This window comes from Lutra lutra, chromosome 9 (assembly GCF_902655055.1).
Source record: "Lutra lutra chromosome 9, mLutLut1.2, whole genome shotgun sequence".
Taxonomy (NCBI): Eukaryota; Metazoa; Chordata; class Mammalia; order Carnivora; family Mustelidae; genus Lutra; species Lutra lutra.
In genome coordinates, this window is record NC_062286.1 from 132,040,171 (window position 1) to 132,062,811 (window position 22,641).

At 44.4% G+C, this 22,641-nt stretch overlaps 1 protein-coding gene across 1 annotated transcript in view; it reads left to right on the top strand.

Moving 5' to 3' along the window:
- ARFGEF2 (ADP ribosylation factor guanine nucleotide exchange factor 2) overlaps window positions 1–21,732 on the top strand; it is a 103,832-nt gene extending 82,100 nt beyond the window's left edge. Inside the window, exons 29-39 of the mRNA XM_047746019.1 lie at window positions 603–733; window positions 882–1,011; window positions 3,579–3,714; window positions 4,769–4,907; window positions 5,017–5,071; window positions 7,617–7,731; window positions 10,803–10,933; window positions 14,302–14,470; window positions 15,505–15,643; window positions 17,440–17,557; window positions 18,106–21,732. Of these exons, the coding sequence (XP_047601975.1) occupies window positions 603–733; window positions 882–1,011; window positions 3,579–3,714; window positions 4,769–4,907; window positions 5,017–5,071; window positions 7,617–7,731; window positions 10,803–10,933; window positions 14,302–14,470; window positions 15,505–15,643; window positions 17,440–17,557; window positions 18,106–18,282 (1,440 nt within the window). The 3' untranslated portion in view covers window positions 18,283–21,732. The remainder of the gene's footprint in view (window positions 1–602; window positions 734–881; window positions 1,012–3,578; window positions 3,715–4,768; window positions 4,908–5,016; window positions 5,072–7,616; window positions 7,732–10,802; window positions 10,934–14,301; window positions 14,471–15,504; window positions 15,644–17,439; window positions 17,558–18,105) is intronic.
- The last annotated feature ends 909 nt before the right edge of the window (window positions 21,733–22,641 follow it).

Sequence of the window (22,641 nt, forward strand, 5' to 3'; positions counted from 1 at the left end):
TTCAAGAGTGATTACAGGGACACCTCGGTGGCTCAGTTGGTTGAGCAGCTGCCTTCGGCTCAGGTCATGATCCCAGCGTCCTGGGATCGAGTCCCACATCGGGCTCCTTGCTTGGCGGGGAGCCTGCTTCTCCCTCTGCCTCTGCCTGCCATTCTGTCTGCCTGTGCTCGCTCGCTCTCCTCTCTCTCTGACAAATAAATAAAACCTTTAAAAAAAAAAAAAAAAAAGAGTGATTACAGATCGAAGGGCTCAAAATCCCAGAGGTAGGGCAGGGAGTGGAGCTTCACATCCAGACTGGGAAAGACTGCCAGCTCCTAGCTGCATGACCTTGTGCAGCTGACTTCATATTCTAGTGCCTCAGTTAACTTAGCAGTGATCTGCCCACTCAGCTTATTCCAAAACCCATGAAGGTCCGTAGGCATAACTGCTCATATGTACTTGGGAGAGGCTTATGTTTGCCTCCTGGGGATTTCCTATCCTGCCCTTGCTGAACGGTTGTTGTTAGAGGGGGAAATGTGTGGGGCCTTAATCTTCGTGTAGTTCCCTTTTAGTTTCTTCCTTTGCTTGCATAGTCTGCATCTGAGAGGTGACTCTCCCTGCAGGTGCTACAGGAATACACCAGCGATGACATGAATGTGGCTCCTGGAGACAGGGTCTGGGTCCGAGGCTGGTTCCCCATCCTGTTTGAGCTCTCCTGCATCATTAACAGATGCAAGCTAGATGTTCGGACAAGGTAACCATGTCCCAGGATGGTGCCCCTTCCGCCACAGAATGAGCCTCAGTCACCTGCTCACCTGACCCCATGCTCTCCCCCTCTCTTCTCTGCTGTTCTTTCCTCTCTTCCCCCCATTCCCTCGCTGCGCCTGACTTTGTTCCTCCAGAGGACTCACGGTCATGTTTGAGATCATGAAGAGCTACGGTCACACCTTTGAAAAGCACTGGTGGCAGGACCTGTTCAGAATCGTGTTCAGGATTTTTGACAATATGAAACTCCCTGAGCAGCAGTCGGAGGTAGGTGATGACTGAAGCGGTGCCCTGGACACGGTGGTGGGGGTGGGAGTGGGAGGGGGCTCTCTGCTTTCGTCAGCTGCAGGGTTGCATCACGATCCCGATGCAAGTCTTACACTTCGAGCTTCTGGGGTGTATTTTGAAATGGAAACTGCCAGGGCTCCTGGGTGGCTCAGCTGGTTAAGTCTCTGCCTTTGGCTCAGGTCATGATCCCTGGGTCCTGGGATCGAGCCCTGCATTGGGCTCTCTGCCTCTCCGGGAGCCTGCTTCCCCCTCTCTCTGCCTGCCTCTCCGCCTACTTGTGATCTCTGCCTATCAAATAAATAAATAAAATCTTTTAAGAAAAAAATTTAAAAATCTTAAGAAAAAAAAAGGAATGCCAGCACACACCATAAACTTCCTTTTCAACTTAAGACATGAGTGCTTTTCTACAATCCTGAGTCTTCCATGATGTTTTTTCAAAGCTGCAAAATATTTCTAGCTGCACATATCCCCTGGTCCATAAGAAGTTATTTCCAGTTTCTCTTAGCCCTGAAATGAACGTTCTTAGCCGCCACCTTTGTACTTGTTTTTTTCTTCGCTTACTTGGGCAAGTGGTATATCAGGTTTGGAGCTTGCACATTACTGAGGCTTTTGATACGTACTTGTAAGTTACTTCCAAATAAATTTGCAGCCTTTTATACTTGAGCGGTGCGTGAGCATCTCTGTTTCTCCATGCCCACCGTGGCTCTCCATCTCTCTCTGCAGCTCACATGGGGCTCAAACTCATGATCTGGAAACAGAGTTACACGTTCTTCCATCTGAGCCAGCCAAGCGCCTCAGTTTTTTTGTTTTGTTTTTCTTTTTTAGAGAGAGTGCACGTGCATGAGGGAGTGGGGAGGAGCAGAGAGAATTTTTTTTTTAAGATTTATTTATTTGAGACCACGTGTGAACAGAGGAAGTGGCAGGGGGAGGAGGGGAGAGAGAGAGAGAAACAGACTAACCTCAGCAGGGAGCCAGACACCCAGAGACCACAACCTGAGCCAAAATCAAGAGCTGGACACTTGACTGACCAAGCCACCAGGCGTCCCAGGAGAAGGAGAATCTTAAGCAGACTCCATGCCCAGCGTGGAGCCCAACATGGAGCCCAACACGGGACTTGATCTCATGATCCTGAGAAACCACGAGTCAGACATTCAACCGACTGAGCCACCAGGTGCCCCTGCCTCATAGTTTTTTAATTGCTAGTGAGGTTGCATACTTTTTTTCACTTTACTAATTCACATTTCTTCTTTTATGAATTGGTGTTTCACATCCTTAGCCCATCTCTTGAGTTAGTCACCTCTTTTCCTATTGTTTTAAGAGCTTTTCAGTGTATACATAAAGTAGTATGTCCTTACATAAATTGCAGATGATTTTGCCCACTTTGTTATGCTCATTTTCTTCTCATTTTAGAAAATTTTAGCTTTTAAAGAATCAAATCTAGCAGTCTTTCCCCTTATGGCTTCCACTTTTGGAATCTTGTTTAGCAGTACCAACAACCCCTCCCTATTCGATGATTTTCTGAATCTCTCTCTATATTAAATACTTGAAATAGTGCCATGAAATAACCAGAGCTAAATTTTTGGTGTAAAAAGGTGTAGTTAGCATAATCTCATATTCACTTTTTCCAAATCATTCAGTTGCCGTCATGCTGGGTATTGGTTCGTATCTGTGTTTTCAGCGTGAAATGTCAGTGTGGTGTAAACATCTTTATTCACAGGGGCGCCTGGGTGGCTCAGTGGGTTAGGCCGCTGCCTTTGGCTCAGGTCATGATCTCGGAGTCCTGGGATCGAGCCCCACGTCGGGCTCTCTGCTCAGCGGGGAGCCTGCTTCCTCCTCTCTCTCTGCCTGCCTCTCTGCCTGCCTCTCTGCCTGCTTGTGATCTCTCTGTCAAATAAATAAATAAAATCTTAAAAAAAAAAAAAAATCTTTATTCACAGACCTTCACACTCAGATCTTCGATTCTTTTTTTTTTTTTTTTAAGATTTTTATTTACTTACTTGACAGAGATCACAAGTAGGCATAGAGACAGGCGGTGGGGGGCGGGAAGCAGGCTCCCTCTTGAGCAGAGAGCCCGATGCGGGGCTCAATCCCAGGACTCCGAGATCACTACCTGAGCTGAAGGCAGAGGCTTAACCCACTGAGCCACCCAGGCGCCCCAGATCTTTGATTCTTTCCTTAGAGTCTGTTCCTGTCAGCCCTGTTCCTACACCTGTGGTTGTGAGTGTTGTAAAGACTGTTGACGGTGGGGCACCTGGGTGGCTCAGTGGGTTAAGCCGCTGCCTTCGGCTCGGGTCATGATCTCAGGGTCCTGGGATCGAGCCCCGAGTCGGGCTCTCTGCTCAGCAGGGAGCCTGCTTCCTCCTCTCTCTCTGCCTGCCTCTTTGCCTGCTTGTGCTCTCTCTCTGTCAAAAAAAAAAAAAAAAAAAAAAGACTGTTGACGGATACTGCCAGGTTGCACACCAGAACAGCTATGCCCATCATGTAGGAGAGTGCCCGTCTCCCCACAAGGAGAGTGGCCTCTCAACATTTCCTTTTTGTTTTTTCAGAAATCTGAGTGGATGACGACAACTTGCAATCACGCCCTCTATGCCATCTGTGACGTGTTCACCCAGTTTTACGAAGCTCTGAATGAAGTACTTCTTTCTGATGTGTTTGCACAGTTGCAGTGGTGTGTGAAACAAGGTACTCGCTATGTCTCTGGCTGTCATTCTTCTTGTCTTAATTTTTAATGGGAGTTGAATTTTTTCAATATGTAAAAGCAAGAAGGTAATGCCAAGGAATTATAGTATATAATTTAATTGGGGAAAATGTGTATTTTTATACATAATTGGAGCATAAAAACAATCTCCCCAAGCCAGTTTATAAAGCACTTCTTAAAGATAGGTTGTAATTATTCTATCTTAGAAAATTTGCCTTTATATATTATACTGTTTCTTTCTACTTTTGTCTACATTTGAAATTTTCTGTAATGTTTTTAAAATGTACAATGGGGGTCAGGTAGCAACAGCTTCATCAGTGGACATTTCCATTTGAGTACTTAAGTGCTGAGAGAGTGCATACTAGGAAAAATACCCACGTAGCCCATTTGACCTGGATTCTATAGATAGTTTTGGCTTAGGACAAAGCTTCAGTGTGTTAAGTTTTTCCAAAAAGTGACTCAGTTTTAAAATTAATGATAAGGGGCGCCTGGGTGGCTCAGTGGGTTAAGCCGCTGCCTTCGGCTCAGGTCATGATCCCAGGTCCTGGGTTCGAGCCCCACATCAGGCTTTCTGCTCAGCAGGGAGCCTGCTTCCTCCTCTCTCTCTGCCTGCCTCTCTGCCTACTTGTGATTTCTCTCTGTCAAATAAATAAATAAAATCTTAAAAAAAAAATAAAATTAATGATAAAACAGTTAATACCAGTATGGCAGTGTTTGAGGGACGAAATTTAGAGAAACGCTGGTCTAATATTTCCACCTTTTACCATTTATCATACAAGAAACCAGTTAATTAAGTCACAAACTGACCTTCTTCCATCCCTAGCAATAAAGCTGTGATAAATAATTTTATCTCATTATAGCCTGCTTAAACAATAAAAGTTGTAATACCATCGGGATCGTTGCTTCCTTAAATAAGAGCCTGCAGAACGCCCCCTTCCCGCCCTGCGTCATGTCATCTCCACCCCATGATATGAAGTGCCCTGGTGGGAATGAAAACCGCAGTGGAAGTTTGGTGATGAATATCACTTTATTTTGCAGATAATGAGCAGTTGGCTCGGTCAGGTACCAATTGCTTAGAAAACTTAGTCATATCCAATGGGGAGAAATTCAGCCCGGACGTCTGGGATGAGACGTGCATTTGTATGCTGGATATCTTCAAAACCACCATCCCACACGTGTGAGTGCGCATGTGCCTCTCGCTGTTGATTTCCGCGCACAGCAGACATCTTAAGACTCCCAAGTTGCCTTTCACATGGATCATTTTCCTTCTCTTGCGTTCCCTTCAGCTTGCTGACCTGGAGACCTGCAGGAATGGAGGAAGATTCATCAGAAAAACATTTGGTAGGGTTCTTTGTTGTTGTCTTTTCTCTGATCTCCTGTTAGAGCAAAAAATGAAGCAATCCAAAGAGTTTATGCTTTTCTGGTGGGAAATGAGTAAAAAAGATTATAAGATTTAAAAACTAGGGGCATGGGGTGCCTGGGTGGCTCAGTGGGTTAGAGCCTCTGCCTTCGGCTCAGGTCCTGATCCGTCCTGGGATCGAGCCCCATATCAGGCTCTCTGCTCAGTGGGGAGCCTGCTTCCTCCTCTCTCTCTCTCTGCCTGTCTCTCTGCCTACTTGTGATCTCTGTCTGCCAAATAAATAAATAAAATCTTTAAAAAAAAAAAAAAAAAAAAAACCTAGGGGCACCTGGCTGGCTCGATGGTGGAGCTTGCAGCTCTTAATCTCAGGGTCGTGAGTTAAGCCCCACGTTGGGGGTAGAGATGACTTTAAAAACAAAAAAGGGCGAAGCTTGACATCTATATGTGTTCATTAGCATCGGTTCTAGAAAGTACAGAAATTAAGTCACATCACCCCGTAAAAACCACAGTTTGCCTTTCTAGTTTTTTCTTTGTGTAACGGCACACATCTAACCCACGCATGTTTGAAATTTGGGCATACTCGGCACATAACATTTTACCTAACAGCATGTGAGCATTTTTCCAGATTCTTTTTTTTTTTTTAGATTTATTTGACAGCGAGAGATCACAAGTAGGCAGAGAGAGAGTGGGGCAAGCAGGCTCCCTGCCGAGCAGAGAGCCCAATGCGGGGCTCGATTCCAGGATCCTGAGATCGTGACTTGAGCCGAAGGCAGAGGCTTAATCCACTGAGCTACCCAGGCGCCCTTTCCATATTCTTAAATATTCTTTGAGAGCATATTTTTCAGTGGCTGTACGTTATTGTAATCTATTTAACAAATTCTCCCTTGTTGAACTCTCAGTCCTGGTGTTTGGCTGATAGAAATAATGCCTTGATATAATTATCCTTATTATCTTCTTAAATAAAGAATGCTTTTCTCCACACCTGTGAGATAGTGGTTCTTATTTTCTGTGTGAGGCCACATAGAGAAGTTCTGATTCAAGTCTCACTTTTAAATACCTTGGTGTGGGGCGCCTGGGTGGCTCAGGCTCTCTCTCTGCCTCCCTCTCTGTCTACTTGTGATCTCTGTCAAATAAATAAATCTTTTTTAAAAAATAAATACCTTGGTGTACAGGGGCTTTGTATTATTAACTTCTATTCCCAGATAACTGTAAGGCCATCAGATTTTTTTTTTCCCCAAGATTTATTTATTTATTTATTTATTTGACAGAGAGATAGAGAGCACAAGTAGGCAGAGCAGCAGGCAGAGGGAGAAGGAGAAACAGGCTCTCCACTGAGTAGGGAGCCCGACATGGGGCTCGATCCCAGGACCCTGGAATCTTGACCTGAGCCAAAGGCAGCCACTCAACTGGCTGAGCCACCCCGGTGCCCCTGGCCATCAGATTTTAAAAGGCATTTGGGGGACACCTACCTGACTCAGTCAGGGGAGCATGCAGTTCTTAAGCTCAGGTTTGTGAGTTAGAGCCCCACGTTGGGTGTGGAACCTACTTTTAAAAAAAAAAGAGGCATCTGGGATATAGCAACTTAAAAAATGAAGCACCTTATTTAAACATCTTTTGTTAACTGTCATCTGTCAATGTTTTAAAAAGCTAGCTATTGGGGCGCCTGGGTGGCTCAGTGGGTTAAGCCGCTGCCTTCGGCTCGGGTCATGATCTCAGGGTCCTGGGATCGAGTCCTGAGTCGGGCTCTCTGCTCAGCGAGAAGCCTGCTTCCCTCTCTCTCTCTCTCTCTCTGCCTGCCTCTCCATCTACTTGCGATCTCTCTCTGTCAAATAAATAAAATCTTTAAAAAAAAAAAAAAGCTAGCTATTACTAGTTTGTTTTTGAGCTTGTCCTCATAAATTTGCCACACTCATTATTTTGTTTGTTTTTCAAGTAGTCTCCACACCAAGCATGAAGCCCAACTCAGGGTTTGAACTTACAACCCTGAGATCAAGACCTGAGCTGAGATCAAGAGCCTGATGCTTTGGGGGCATCTGAGTGGCTCAGTCAGTTAGGTGTCTGCCTTCAGCTCAGGTTATGAACCCAGGGTCCTGGGGTTGAGCCCTGCATCAGATTCCCTGCTCAGTGAAGAGCCTGCTTCTCCGTCTCCTGCTACCCCTGCTTATACTCACTCCCTCTCTGTCAAATAAATAAAATCTTTAAAAAAAAGTTGGATGCTTAACTGACTGAGCCACCCAGGTGCCCCACGTCACACTCATTGTTAAATCATTGATATATAGAGAAACACCTTCAAAGTAGGAATAAGAAAATGTGAAATTTTAATGGGAGGGAGCAAATACATTACATCACATCCGTAATCTGTCCTATGCAGCCTAGTTAAGCAGGCAGTATAATTTTACTTCAAGCTAAGCCAGACACCTAAATTGAAGTTGGGCCAACAGTGTCAAAACAGGCACATCTCTACCCAGATACTGAATTGTGGATAAAGAAAGTGAACGTTGTATTTCTCTTTGGGTTAACTTTCAGGATATGGATCTGGACCGCCAGTCTCTAAGCAGCATAGATAAGAACGCGTCTGAGAGAGGCCAGAGCCAACTCTCTAACCCGACCGATGACAGCTGGAAAGGTAGACCTTATGCAAGTAAGGCCACATTTTCTAGTTGTTTTCATCTATTTATTTTAAATAGATACCATGTTTACATAATTCAAATATTCAGAAGGTACAAAAGGGTGAACATGATAAGCCTTTCTTCCACCCCATGCCTTAGTCTGCCAGTCCCTGCCAGCCAGTGTCACCAGTTTCTTATGTGCATTTCTAATTGTATCCATATGCAAGAAATAGCATAGCCATAAACACATGCATATGTATACACACACACACACACACGAAGCCTCCTGTCCTTTTTATACAAATTACAGAGTACTGTGTGTTATTTGTTTTTTCATTTAGTGTATTTTTGAGACCATTCAAAATCAGTACCTAAAAAGCTTTCACATTCTTTTATACTATTTATTGTATGTCATCCCAGGGAATAGATTATTATATGCTTAATTGGGTTCCTACTAACAAACGTTTATATTACTCCCCATCTTTTTCTGTTACAAACAGTACTACCCTGAATCACCTAATATGTGTGTCTGTATAATAAATTCCTAGCTGTAGGACTGCTGGGTGAGGTGCACTTGTCATTTTGACACATAATTACAGATTCTTGCCCTTTAAGGTTGTACCTTTTACATGAGCCTCAGGAACACGTAGGTGATGTTTCCTATCTTCGGAGTAATTTTAATTTGTGGTTTTCTAATTTTAAGGGAAACTGAGCAGTTTTTCATGTGTTTAAGAACCTCTCTGTTTTTGCATCATCTGTTCAAACTGGTCCTCATTTTGTATTGGCTGTTCATCTTTTTATTGGTTTGGGGGAGCTTTTTATGTGTTAGAGATCCCTTTTCTGGACATGAGTTTCAGATTACTTTTATCAGTTTGCCTCTTGTGGCAAAGAGGTTGTGTTTTACCGTGGTTATGTTTTACTGTTTACTGTTGTTTTTTTAAAAAAAATGCATTTATCAGGGGCGCCTGGGTGGCTCAGTGGTTAAAGCCTCTGCCTTTGGCTCAGGTCATGATCTCAGGGTCCTGGGATCGAGTCCCGCGTCGGGCTCTCTGCTCACTGGGGAGCCTGCCTCCTCCTCTCTCTCTCTCTCTCTCTCTCTCTCTCTCTCTCTGCCTGCCTCTCTGCCTACTTGTGATCTGTCAAATAAATAAATAAAAATCTTTAAAAAAAAAATGCATTGCTGTGAGGCAGGCACTGCACTGTGTGTTTCATGTGTGTGACCTCGTGTAATCATCCCTCAAGCCCTTTGAGGAGGCGCTGTTGTTTACGTTTGTGTGATCTGGGACCAAGATAGATAATACGACTTGCCCCTGTGGAGTAGGGTTGAGACTCAGACACACTTCTAGCTGACTGAGAAACTAGAACACTCCTGGTTTCGTGGTCTGGTCTTTTTCTAGCTGTGGCCCTGTTGCTTTTCTTCAGAGCAGTCCCACCCTCTTCTCCTCGTGCCAGGCCATCGGTGTTGACGCCGCTGTTAACTTCTGAAGCAGTGTATTAGACACAGCCGTGCGTGGTCCCCAACCAACATAACCAACCTTGGAATCCATTAAAAAGACAGCATGTCGGACACTCGCACACTGTTCCTCAGTATCTGCCGCGGGGGCCGGGGAGCAAGTCTCCTGCCTCAGCAGCTCCAGAGAAAGGCTTGGCTTGTGTGTGGGGGGTGGGCGGGGGCGGTGCACACATACAGTTCTTGAAATAGAGCCACTCTTGGTGCAGCAAGAGGTCTGTACTCTGAGAGGAACCTGGGACATGAGAGCCCTGCCCTTCCTCCTGGGAACATGCTTACTTTCTCCCAACCGAGCCTGCCGTGTGGGTGTCAGTACAGAGAGTGGGGCGGCGGGCACAGTCTCACACCACTTGGACTGTTTCTTTCCTTTTCGTTTTTGGTCCAAGGTGATGTCACTGAATTGGCATAAATTAAATGTACATGTGCTGCAACTCCACCATGTTCTTCTTTAATTAAAACTGATTCTGGGGCGCCTGGGTGGCTCAGTGGTTTAAGCCACTGCCTTCGGCTCAGGTCATGATCTCAGGGTCCTGGGATCGAGTCCCGCATCGGGCTCTCTGCTCAGCAGGGAGCCTGCTTCCCTCTCTCTCTCTCTCTCTGCCTGCCTCTCCGTCTACTTGTGATCTCTCTCTGTCTCTCTCTCTGTCAAATAAATAAATAAAATCTTTAAAAAAAAAAAACTGATTCTGCTGGAGAATTAGTATAAATAAACACACACAGTATAAGAGATGAGATGACCTCATCTCATCCTCATTTGCCATCACTGAATGCTTTAATATTTTCAACATTCTGATTCTATAACAATAAGTTGAATAAGGAATCTCTACTTTTATTATATCCAATCAACACCAGTGAAGTGCCCGACATGGGCTGCCCCTGAGCCCAGGGAGTGGGAAGACAAAGATGGAGGGAGGAAATATTAGCCAGCGTCTAGTCAGTAGACAGAAACCACACCAATAATTTGAACAGAGAAGATGCTACCTAAATGCTAGCTAGTCAAAGATGGCCAAGCACTAGAAGAGGTAAAGGGGGACTCTTGAGGGAAACCGAAGCAGATACAAAAAGAGGATACCACCTCCAGAGCAGACAGAAAGCCATAGGGAACTAAGAGCAGAAAAGAGCCCCGCCCCTGCCCCTCAGACTGACTGGCAGCCACTTTGGAGAGTCCGGCTGCTGCAGGAACCTGGGGCCTGGGGTGCTTAGGGCACTGTCCGGAGCTGTCTGTCGGAGTCAGGCAGGTGGCAGAGCAGCTGGTTGGAAGATGGGGCCCCTGTGTAGCTGACACCTCCCCTCAGGTCTTTGCTCAGGCATCCCATTGGCAGGGAGCCCTTTCCTGACCAGCTCGTCTAAACTCGCAACCCCACCCCGACACCACCTTTCCCTCCTCCCCATTCTTACCTTTGTCATCGTCATCTGACATACTGTACCTCAGACTTAAAGATCCTGTTTATTGTCTCTCTGCGCTGGGGTTTTGTCTGGCTTCTCCACTGTTCTGCCACAGCCTCAAGAGCCATGCCTGCCTGACACATCGGGGAATACTTATCCAGCACTGGCTGAATCATTATTAGGGTTAATCTTTATCATCTAATATAGATCAGAAACTGTTCGCCAGCCTCCTCATCAAGTGTGTGGTCCAGCTGGAATTGATACAGACCATCGATAACATCGTGTTCTACCCCGCGACAAGCAAGAAGGAGGACGCAGAGCACATGGCTGCTGCCCAGGTAAGAAGACCCGCTTTGAGGGCACATCCTCGTGTGTGGAGAGGTTGCTCAGGTGCGGCGGTGTGCTGGGGCCAGCTCGATGCGGCTCACAGGAGCCCATCATGCTCGCCTCTCCCCAGTCCTGCCTTCAGTCATGCCCTATTGGTGGCTTGAGAAATTGGTTGTGATGGGAATATTTATACCACGGCAGTCAGCAAACACTAAAAATCAGGGCTTTTTTTTTTTTTCCTTTTTTTTCTTTTTTTTTCTTTAAATTTCCCAGAAAGTCAGTTTACTAGCATCCCCTAGTCACATGCCATCCTCCCCACCTTGGTGTTTTGAAAAAAGAGTGTTACTCGTCAGGGGGACTCTTCCTCATAACTGGCATACAGTTTAACCATAAATGAGAGAGAAAAATGTATGGATAAAGATACCAGTTTTCATTTAAAGTTTACTTTTTTGTTTTGTATGTACAGCCTTTTATATAATATGTTATCCTTGGAGACAGAGGATTGGGTAGTTGGACAGTAACATTACACCATAGGTTGTAGAGGTCAGTGCTCCAGGGGCTAGCAGATCCGTGAATGAATATTCAGAGTTTTGGTATATTCACAGAGTTGTGCAAACATCACCCCTCTTTAATTCCAGAATATTTTTATCACTGCTGAAGGGAATGCTCTAACCATTAGCAGTCACTGTCCCTTCCCTCCTCAGCCCAGTCCTTGAGAACCACTAATGTCCTTTCTGTCTCTATGGATTTGCCTAATCTGGATATATTTTCTATTACTGGAATCATGTCAAATGCGAGCTTTTGTGTCCGGCTTCTTTCACTTAGCATAATGTTTTCCAAGTTCATCCACGTCGCAGTCTGTACCTGTAGCATGTTAACATCCATGTACTCCATAAGTGTGTATGTGTGTTCATATATAAAATAATATTCCATTGTATGGTACCACATTTTGTTCATTCAGTCATCGTTGACAGACGGATGTTCCCATGTCCAGCTATGATGAATAACGCTGCTGTGAACGTTTGTATACAAGTTTTTATGTGGACATGTTTTTAATTCTCTTGAGCATGGGGGCGCCTGGGTGGCTCAGTGGGTTAGGCCTCTGCCTTCGGCTTGGGTCATGATCCTAGGGTCCTGGGATGGAGCCCCACATTGGGCTCTCTGCTCAGCAGGGAGCCTGCTCTCCCCAACCCGCCTGCCTCTCTGCCTACTTGTGATCTCTCTCTCTGTCAAATAAATAAATAAAATCTTTTTTTTTTTTTAAGATTTTATTTATTTATCAGATAGAGATCACAAGTAGGCAGAGAGGCAGGCAGAGACAGGTCGGGGGAAGCAGGCTCCCTGCTGAGCAGAGAGCCGGATGTGGGGCTCGATCCCAGGATGCTGGGATCATGACCTGAGCTGAAGGCAGAGGCTTTAACCCACTGAGCCACCCAGGCGCCCCAATAAATAAAATCTTAAAAAAAAAAAAATTATCTTGAGCACGTACCTAAGAGTAGAATTGCTGGGTCATACGTTAACTCTGTGCCTGTCTTTTCGAGAAATTGCCAGACTGTCTTCTAGAACAGCTATCCTGTTTTACCTTCCCAGCTGCAATGGATAAAGGCTCTAGGTTCTCCTCATCCTCATCAATGGTGGTTTTTGGTGGTTTTTTTTTTTTTAATTATCACAGCCATCTCTGGGGGTGGGAAGTGGTATCTCACTGTGGTGTTGGTTTCCATTTCCCTAGTGACTAGTAACACTGAGTATCTTCTGTGTTTACTGGCCATTTGTGTATCTTTGGAGAGATGTCAGTTCAAATCTTTTGCTCATTTCTAAATTGGATATTTTTACTTACTAACATTGAATCATAAGAGTTTTTATAGATTCTGGATACTAGTCCCTTATCAGATACATGATTTACAACGATTTTCTTCTGTTCTGTGCATTGTCTTTCCAGTTACTTGATGGTGGCCTGTGAAGCACAAAAATTTTTAATTTAATGAAGTCTGAGTTTCCGTTTTTTCTTGAGTCCTTGTAATCTTAGTGTTCTATCTAAGCAAGCATGGCCTAATTCAGGGTAACAAGGATTAGTCCTATGTTTTCTTTGAAGAGTTTTATAATTGTAGCTTTTACATGTTGGTCTTTGATCCATTTTTTAGTTTGTTTTATGTTTGTTTTGCTCAGTTCATTGACCTTTATTCTTTTGCCTATGGCTATCAAGTTGTCCCAGCACCGTTTATCGTAGAGACTGTTTTTCCCCAGTGAATTGTTCTGGTACCCAGGTGGGAAATCACTTGACCCTAAATATAAGGATTTATCTCTGGGCTTTCAGTTCTGTTCCACTGACCTATATGCCCATCTTTATGCCAGTACCACAGTGTCTTGAATTGGAAGTATGAGTCTTTTAACTTTGTGTTTCTTTTATCAACATCGCTTTGACTATTCTGTGTCACATGTGTTTCCATATGAATTTTAGGACCCAGCTTGTCAATTTCTGCAAAGTAGCAATGTGGGATTTCAATAAGAATTGCACTGGATTTATAGATCAATTTGGGGAATACTACAAACTCTACTTTTTTTGTAATCTGTGGCTTATAAGAAGGATAGATCCATCCCTAAAAGGCTCAACAAATATAAAATCCCTAAGTATGTCTCCCATTTTAGGCGACATATTCAATAAAAATTTCTAGCATTTTAGGGACACCTGGGTGGCTCAGTGGGTTGAGCCGCTGCCTTCGGCTCAGGTCATGATCTCAGGGTCCTGGGATCGAGTCCCGCATCGGACTCTCTGCTCGGCAGGGAGCCTGCTTCCCTCTCTCTCTCTGCCTGCCTCTCTGTCTACTTGTGATCCCTGTCTGTCAAATAAATAAATAAAATCTTTAAAAAAAAAAAATTTCTAGCATTTTATGCCTATTTTTATATTTTTTTCCCCTTCACATTTGAAAAACACAGTTTTCGAGCTTGCTACGTACATTAATCATCTGGTGAAGCTGAAGATCCCACTCTCAGCCTTTGCTTAGCCATTTCCGTCTTTCATAGTGTGTTGTGAGACTCACACCTTCTAGCACATACAATACAGTTTGACTTTCTCATTTTCTGATTTCATTCTAAAATGTAAAAGAGAGGACAGTGCAGTCTGTGGTGAAGTAGTCGAAGCACATACTCACGTTCGCGCAGCAAAGGCGGTACTGACAGAACAGAAACGTGGGCCCGCAGAGCCTGACGTCAGGCAGGTTCTTCCCCCGGCTGGTGAGCAGAACCTAACAGAGAAATGTCCAGGGTGGTGAGGAATGAGGTGTGTGATTCTCAGACAGAGGACGACTTGCGGCGAGTGAGGACTGCCTCGATGTCCAGAGCCAGCCCGTCCTCACTTAGCTCTCCTGCCCTCCCCTTCTAGCAAGACACGCTGGATGCAGAGATCCACATAGAAACAGAGGATCAGGGCATGTACAAGTGCATGTCTTCCCAGCACCTCTTCAAGCTGCTGGACTGCCTGCAGGAGTCCCACTCATTCTCAAAGGCCTTCAACTCCAATTACGAGCAACGCACTGTCCTGTGGAGAGCAGGTAAGGCCACACAGCAGCTAGGACAGGTGGGCGCACTGGTTATTAAAACCTTTGGGAAACTCCTCTGATACTGTACACTTAGCTGGAATAACTTGCCAGATATTTCATGCTTGAGGGGAAAAGGAGGACATGCTGGATACTTTTCCATCCCAGGACCAGGAATACTACCGCCTGGCACGTGGGAGATTTTCAGGAAGTATTTGCTGGAAAAATGAATTGATAAATAGAGACTAAACGGATCTAGCAAACCAAGACTTTTTACATTAGGTTAAAATTATGTATCCGGGGTGCCTGGGTGGCTCAGTTGGTTAGCATCTGCCTTCGGCTCAGGTCATGATCCCAGGGTCCTGGGATTGAGCCCCACATCGGGCTCCTGCTTGGCAGGGAGCCTGCTCCTCCTCTGCGACTGTGTTCTCTCTCTCTCTTGATCTCTCTCTCTAATAAATAAATAAATAAAATCTTTTAAAAGTAATAAAATAAATAAAATTCTGTAGTTAAATGTGATATAAAAACTCTGGTAGTCTTGGAGAAACGGAGAGCAGTCCCACATTTGCTGAGGCTTTTAGGGGTTCTCTCTCTTGGCTGCTTCCAAAAATACATACATAAACCCTGGAGGTAAGCGATATATGTAAGGTGACAGTGGGAGTCTCATGTTGTGAACTTTACACAAAAGTGATACTTATATAACTTTTGTTACTATTACTGGATAACCATTGATTTTCTTCCCAAATGCCTATTTTAATCCACAATTTTATAATGTCATTTTTCTTTATGGCTTTAACATGTCTAGATGATTTATGCCTTTGCCTGCGATAAGGCTTTGCTTGTGAGATTGGTTCACACATCTCTGTGGCTGATTCGTACTGCTTTGTTTAAGGCGATGTGATTAAGATTAACGTTATATGTCACACTTCAGTTGAAAAAGAAGAATGTGGCATATTTCTTTCAGTGTTCCCTAAAGTAACTAGGTAATGCACGATTTCTCAGCATTACCCCAGAAGTGTGCACTGTTTACATGACTGTCTAATCTCTAGGTTTTAAGGGCAAATCTAAACCTAATCTTCTAAAGCAAGAAACCAGCAGCCTGGCCTGTTGTCTGAGGATCCTGTTTCGGATGTATGTTGATGAGAACCGCAGGGATTCCTGGGAGGAAATACAGCAGCGACTTTTAACGTAAGAAGACTGGTTTCTGATTAAATGTCTTATCCATAAGACACAAAATGCATCACAAGGATACTCTGAATTGAAAAGAATAAGAGAAAAATACCTATGTGGTAGCCCCTCACAATCTTCTTTCCTTTTTGCTTCTTCCTTCGATTTGCTGGCACTTGTGTTTCACTTTTCTTAATGCCCTGAATAGGGCGGGACCTCATTTCTTTCATAAGTTTCTTAAGGCTCAGAAACATAGACAGTAAGAAATGCTTAGAGCTCAGAATCAGCGGGCACCTGGGCGGCTCAATTGGTTAAGCCTCTGCCTTCGGCTCGGGTCGTGATCTCAGGGTCCTGGGATCCAGCCCCGCATCTGGATCCCCACTCAGCAGGGAGTCTGCTTCCCCCTCTCCCTCTGTGCAGCCCAGCTTTTCTCCTCCCCCACTGCCCCACTCATGGTCACTCTCTCACTCTCAAATAAATAAAATCTTTAAAAAAAAAAAAAATCAGCAGGCCTGGAGTGAAGTCCCTTTAGGGCGATGTCGGCTCTAGCCTCCCACCCTCCCTTCCCAAGAGAAATGTATTGGAATCCTGTGGATTATCAGGCTGTCCTGACTTGGATTACGCAGAAATGCAGCGATAAGGAGACAGTGGGGTGGCATGGAGAGAGCCCCAGACAGAAAAGTAGATCTTCGCCACCCAGCTTCCTATGAGCCAGATGCTATGTTTAAGCCCTTATACTCTTGTAAGATTTAAAACCATTAACATGCAGTGCTGACAGCCATGTGATAAGACATACACTCTTCTGGCTCCTAATGCTAGTGGGAATGTCCAGGGAGGGAATTTTTCCAGAAAGCAGGTGGCATTAAAATCAGGAGCTTTAAAATGTTCAGTCTCTCTCTCTGACGCAGTAATCCCACTGTTGTGGAATCTACTTAAAATGTCTTAGAGGGCACCTGGGTGGCTCAGTCAGTTAAGCATCTGCCTTCGGCTCAAGTTGTGATCCCAGGGTCCTGGGATGAGCCCTGCGTCGGGCTCACTGCTCAGTGAGGAGTCTGCTTCTCCCTCTCCCACTCCCCCGGCTTGTGTTCCCTCTCTGTGTCTCTGTCAAGTAAATAAATAATTTTTAAAAAGAAAGAAAGAAAATGTCTTAGAGGGGCACCTGTGTGGCTTTGTTGGTGGAGCTTTCGATCTCGGGGTGGTGAGTTTCAGCCCCACATTGGTGGTGGTGATTACTTTAAAAGAAAAAGTAGCAGCAACTGTATGTGACAGGAGGAGAGAGAGAAAGGCAGTGTGTGGTCACTGTGGATGGTTGGCTCTGTGTTCATTGTGTGCAAACGCTGATTGGGCCCTAAGCTGTGAGCAGGCCCTGGGGCCAGCAGACATCAACAGGCAGGCTTCATTCCAACTACACAGCAACCCCCTGAGTTTGATACAGTCATCTCTCCCTGTTTTACAGCTGAGGAAACTGAGGCTTAGTGATTTGCTCTGGGTGGCATGGCCAGAGCAGGTGCCCAGTACTTATTTACTTACTTACTTGTTGCAAGAACAGAGTTCTCCCCTCCAGGGGCGCCTGGGTGGCTCAGGGGGTTAAAGCCTCTGCCTTCGGCTCAGGTCATGATCCCAGGGTCCTGGGATCGAGCCCCACATCGGGCTCTCTGCTCGGCGGGGAGCCTGCTTCCCCCTCTCTCTGCCTGCCTCTCTGCCTACTTGTGATCTCTGTCAAATAAATAAATAATATTTTTTAAAAAAGTTCTCCCCTCCAGTAGAATGTGAGCTGTCAGTGTGGTTGACGTGTCTCCCCCTCTCTCGTTCTCCAGCGTGTGCAGTGAGGCCCTTGCCTACTTCATCACCGTGAATTCTGAGAGCCATCGGGAGGCCTGGACAAGTCTTCTGTTGTTACTTCTAACAAAAACCCTCAAAATAAACGATGAAAAGGTAAACACCAGGAAACTCTGATGTCCCCACTAGGACCTAGGTTTGGGTCCCTTTTTACTCAGAATTTAAAGTAATGATTTCCTTACTTCTTCCATAACTAGCACCATTCTAGATTCGTCAGAGGAAAGTTCATTCATTACAAAGAGTGCCGTATCATGCTGGGGCTCTCTCTCTCAAAGATCCCCAGTGGAGAAAGGCTAATGTTGAAACCATGCGCACAGCAGTTGAACTGCAGGGATTTTGAGTGTGGCTGTGTTGGAAGAGAGGGTCCAGATAGCAAAGCCGTGGTTCAGAAGGGGGAATCTGCCCTGCTGAACCGAACGTTGACTTTGGTAGCAAAGCTGTCCCCAAAGAATTTGTGTTTGGAGTTAGACATAACTAAAAGACATTCTAATTTGCAAATTTTTCCCACCAACTTTTTAAATAGCAAGAATAAAACATCAATATTGCAGGAGGTTCCAGGGCGAGATGAATACTTTTGAGAAACTAGTGCCTGAAAAAGGAGCTCCTTGTCTAATTTGATCTTTCTCCTTCTCTCCCACTTCAAGTTTAAAGCACACGCTTCTATGTACTACCCCTACTTGTGTGAAATTATGCAGTTTGACCTGATTCCTGAGCTCCGAGCAGTTCTGCGCAAGTTCTTCCTGCGGATAGGTGTTGTCTATAAGATATGGATTCCGGAAGAGCCATCCCAGGTACCAGGGACACTGTCCCCAGTGTGGTAGCCCTGGTCCCTGCAGGCCACTGCTGCAGCTCTGCAGATCGTTCACGCCACCTCTGCCTGGCACAGCTCGTGGAGGGGCAGATCGTAGAAACGGAGTCAGCATCTGGGAGCTCAGAATGGCCTGGAGGAAGTTGGCCTCAAGGCGGGTCCCATCAGTCCCTGGCTGAGACGTGCTGTTCCATTAAAGTGTTGCATACCCAGTTACCACAGTGGGTGGGGAGTCTGTTTCATCTCCGTCATTCCATCTTCTGGCTAGACTGTCAAGCCTGTCGCCGCACACGCACCATTTCCTAGCAGAGTCCCGTGATTGGCTGTACGTGTTCTGTCGGAGGAGGTTGCTCTCCTTGAAAATACTGAACATAGCTGTAGAGGTTCGTGGTTATTAGAGAGTATGTTAATAAAATTTCTTGTAACGGCTAAACGCCACCTAAAATATGCTGGATTTTTTGTCGTCGTTTGAGTGTGTTGGAGAATTTTGAATGTTTTTGTCAGTTGTGAGTCAGCTGTAGTTAGATTAGTTTGGAGAAAGTGGGGGAGAAGGGTTTTTGTTCTGTTAACGTCTGAGTGATTTTTAAAGTACTTTATGAAAAGCTATTATTGAAGATTTCACTGAAAGCAGAGTTTAGTAATTAAGTTAGAATTAAGAGCTTGCAAGGTTAAAAAATTTAAAAAGGTAGTGCCTCCTGGCCCTCCCAGTTTTAGTAACCTGGGGAGAAAAAGTCTGTAGGAAAAAGTAAAAAATGTAATGAAGACGATTAGCCTTCCTTGGAAGTAAGTATTTGTGGATGGGTATGAAAATTTCCGAAATAGATTGTCCATCTCACACCCTCTGATCTAATATATGAAGTGGTAACAAAAATGAAGTAATTTAACAGAGTTCATTTATATTTGAGTACACCTTTTATTTTTACCTCAGAACAGTGAGTTTAGCGTCCCTGCTTTTGCACAGGCCCCATGCAGGGGCCTCCAGAGAGCGATGGCGGCCGTGTGGGAGAAGGGCCACCTGTGAAACTCCCCAGCCGGCGTCATGAGTCCTTGACCCAGAGTCGGCCTGTGCTGTGGTGGGGCCAGCTCGGCTGACCCGTGACCGTGGCGGGAGACGGCCTGCGCCCAGGTGCCAGGACTCGAGCCTCGGAACTGCATTCTTTGGAAGGGTTGGCTTCTGGGGGCCCTTATTGTGTTAACAAAGGTGCAGGAGTCTTAACCGGAGTTAGGACTGAATCCTGATGCAGCAGCTTCTGTAACAGATTGCGGCAAATGGGGCCTGGTCTGGTCGGAGGAGGAAGAGCGCGTGCACTTGACCCCGCCCCCTCAACCCAGGGCTCCCCAGAGCCGCGCTCCCCGTGGAAGCAGCGTTACACAGAGTCATAACCCACCCAGACTCCGCCTGTGCCCTTCAGTCCTGGAAACTGGGTTGTATTGATGTCAACTCTGGTGCCTTAGAAGTTAGCAAGTTGGGAACCTGTCTAAAATCGGATATTTTTTTCTTCATAGAGAAGGATTTCTGGTGCTTTTGTTTCCTAAGAAACTGAGTTCTTAAATTTGTGTTTTACAGCCTTGAGGAATGTTTGGTTTGGGCCAGCAGTACTCTTTTTTTTTTTTCTTTTTCTTTCCCCCAAAGTATTTTAATTTCTCTACCAAAGAAAAAAAAGAGCAGGTTTAGGTTTTTTATGTTACTTACATACATTAGAGAAGAGGAGCTGTATAATTTAGGAGGAAAGGACCGTGGGAGAATTTTACTGTGAATGGAAAACGTCAGCACCTTTGACTTACCTTGTCCTGGAATACGTTACGTCCTTATGCTGCAGCCGAGACTCCCTCCCTGGTACTGTGGTCGGTCACAGCCTCTATATGTCCGTGCTCTCCATCCACATCTGTCCTGATGGCATGCACAGGAACGTGCCACCGTGTCCCCACCTGGAGACTTTTGCTTTCCTTCTGAGGTTCTCCCGTTCCGTTGTCTTCAACGGTGACCCCGCCGCCAGAGTCTTCCTGCCTTCTCTTTCATTCTTGCCACCTCTTGCAGAGCGGGAAATGTGTGAACACATTTTGTTCCATGCCCAAACATTCAGCTTTGAATTTTTTTTTTAACTCTGTCTTTTAATACATTGGACTTTCTGAATGAGGCATTTGAGTCATACCAGCATGCAACCTTTTAAAAACCGGGATGTCAAACCATTTGGGGTAATTTTTCTTGCCAGTGGCCCGTGAAGTACAGAGGAATTCCTTACCTCTACTAATAAGCCATTCAGCCTAAATTCTACTTTGTGAATAAATCTGTTCTATCTCATGGTAAATGTGGCTTGTGCCACTGAAACACTAGTGAGGAGAGTGTGTGTGACGGCAGCCCCGGGCCAGGACACCATTCACTAGCAAAGTTAGAGAAGATGAAGCATTTCCAAGGCCTTATTTCTTTGTCAGGATGCTTTAAGTGTTGATTATATGTGCTGGGTCTCTAGAGAAGTTTTTGTTACAACACTGCTACTTTGAGCAATTTTGTTTTTCTGCGCTGTCTTTTCAGGAAATCACCAGCTCTGGCATCTTAACAACAAACGTGGATGGGAAATGTGATTGCTAATATGCATCTTTAGAGTCAAATACACCTTTTTCCTGTTACTCCTCACGTACAACCAAAGAAATACATTATGGAAATTGTATCATAATATCTGGAAACAAACCATTTTCCTCTGACAGGTGACTTTTGTACAAAATGCCAAAAAAAAAAAAAAAAACCCACAAAAAAACCCTAGACCTTTTTGTTGTTCTTTTGCGATTATGGCTCTCCATTTCATAGTCTTTATAGTTACTGAAGGAACCTGCTAACGGAGGCAAGTAGACTGTCCCATTCAGATGTTTGTTGTTACGATGCAAATGGATATGGGTTGAGACAGAAGTTAGATCCTTACTACTGCATTCTCTGAGTTCTGTTTTAACATTTGTGTTAAAGTAGACGTAGCTTGAACTCATGTGAAATCCTGGAGTTTTGCTATCAGCAGCTTTGCAGTTGGAGAAACAAAGAAACCAAAGCTGAATATTTAAAAGAATGAGTCTATCTGGAAATCCTTGCTCTCAAAAAAAAAAAAAAAAAAAAAAAGACACTCATCAAAGGTGTAGTTTTTCTCAGTGTTCTAATTTTTTAAAAATTTTATCTTCATATTTGCATCAAATATTTCTTTATGTGCAAAATGTATGTTTTACCTCCTTAAAATGCCTAAAAGTTAGTTAATAGCTACTTTTGTTTAATCTATACACGATGATTAAGTGCATTTAATATTGGTAATTTAATGAAAAGCATTCCTTGCCCAATGGATGTATACATTTTTGAAAGAATAAGCCGAATTATATAATATGAAACGCTATGTAAAGTTTTCTATGTAAAAATATTATGTATAATACTGTTAAAATCCCATGCTTTAATCAGGTGGTAAATCAATAAAGTTTTAAAAGGAAAGCTGTTTTTAATATAATTTATATATATATATGTATATATATCTCTCAACCTGTAGTTTGGGGTACATTTGTTCTTGTGGCAGCTATAAGCTTGTAATTCTCAATTGGTAGTACAATTTGGCCTCAATAGTTAACGAAAATAATTTCTAATGGGAGAATATTAATTGTGGGGTTTAATTACTTTAAGTAAGGTTCATTTCTCCCCCAGTCATGAGAAGATTCTTATTAATCTCTTGAATTCACTTTAACTCATTAATTAGTTTGACCAGTGGGTGAGTTCCCAAAAGAAGACAAAAATCTCCTCTTGCTGGCGTTGAGGGCAGGTTTGCAAAGGAAGACTGACAGGGTAGCCACCTTGGACACTGAGTGGAAGGCAATTCTAAGGTTCACAAAGGGTGCCACTTGGCTTTACTGCCTCTGAATTCAGAATCCATTCTTTCTGAAATACCCTAAAATTATAAATCACCATTGTACTTATAATACTCCCCCTGCTGAAATGAACTAATAACTTTTCTTATTAATTTATTAGAATAGAACGATGAGGGACGCCTGGGTGGCTCAGTGGGTTAAGCCGCTGCCTTCGGCTCAGGTCATGATCCCGGTGTCCTGGGATCGAGTCCCACATCGGGCTCCTTGCTCAGCGGGGAGTCTGCTTCTCCCTCTGCCTCTGCCTGCCACTCTGTCTGCCTGTGCTCATGCTCTCTCACTCTCTCTAACAAATAAATAAATAAAATCTTTAAAAAAAAAAAAAAAAGAACGATGACTCTCTGTGGTCCTGCATATCAGGTCCTTCCGGTGAAGAAAAAAAAGCAAAGGTTTCTAAAGAGTCTTTATCTCACCGTAGCAGGTAGTGCCTGGGTTTTATCTAGAGCAGTCATTTTCAACCTGCTGCCACCAGGAATTTTCATTT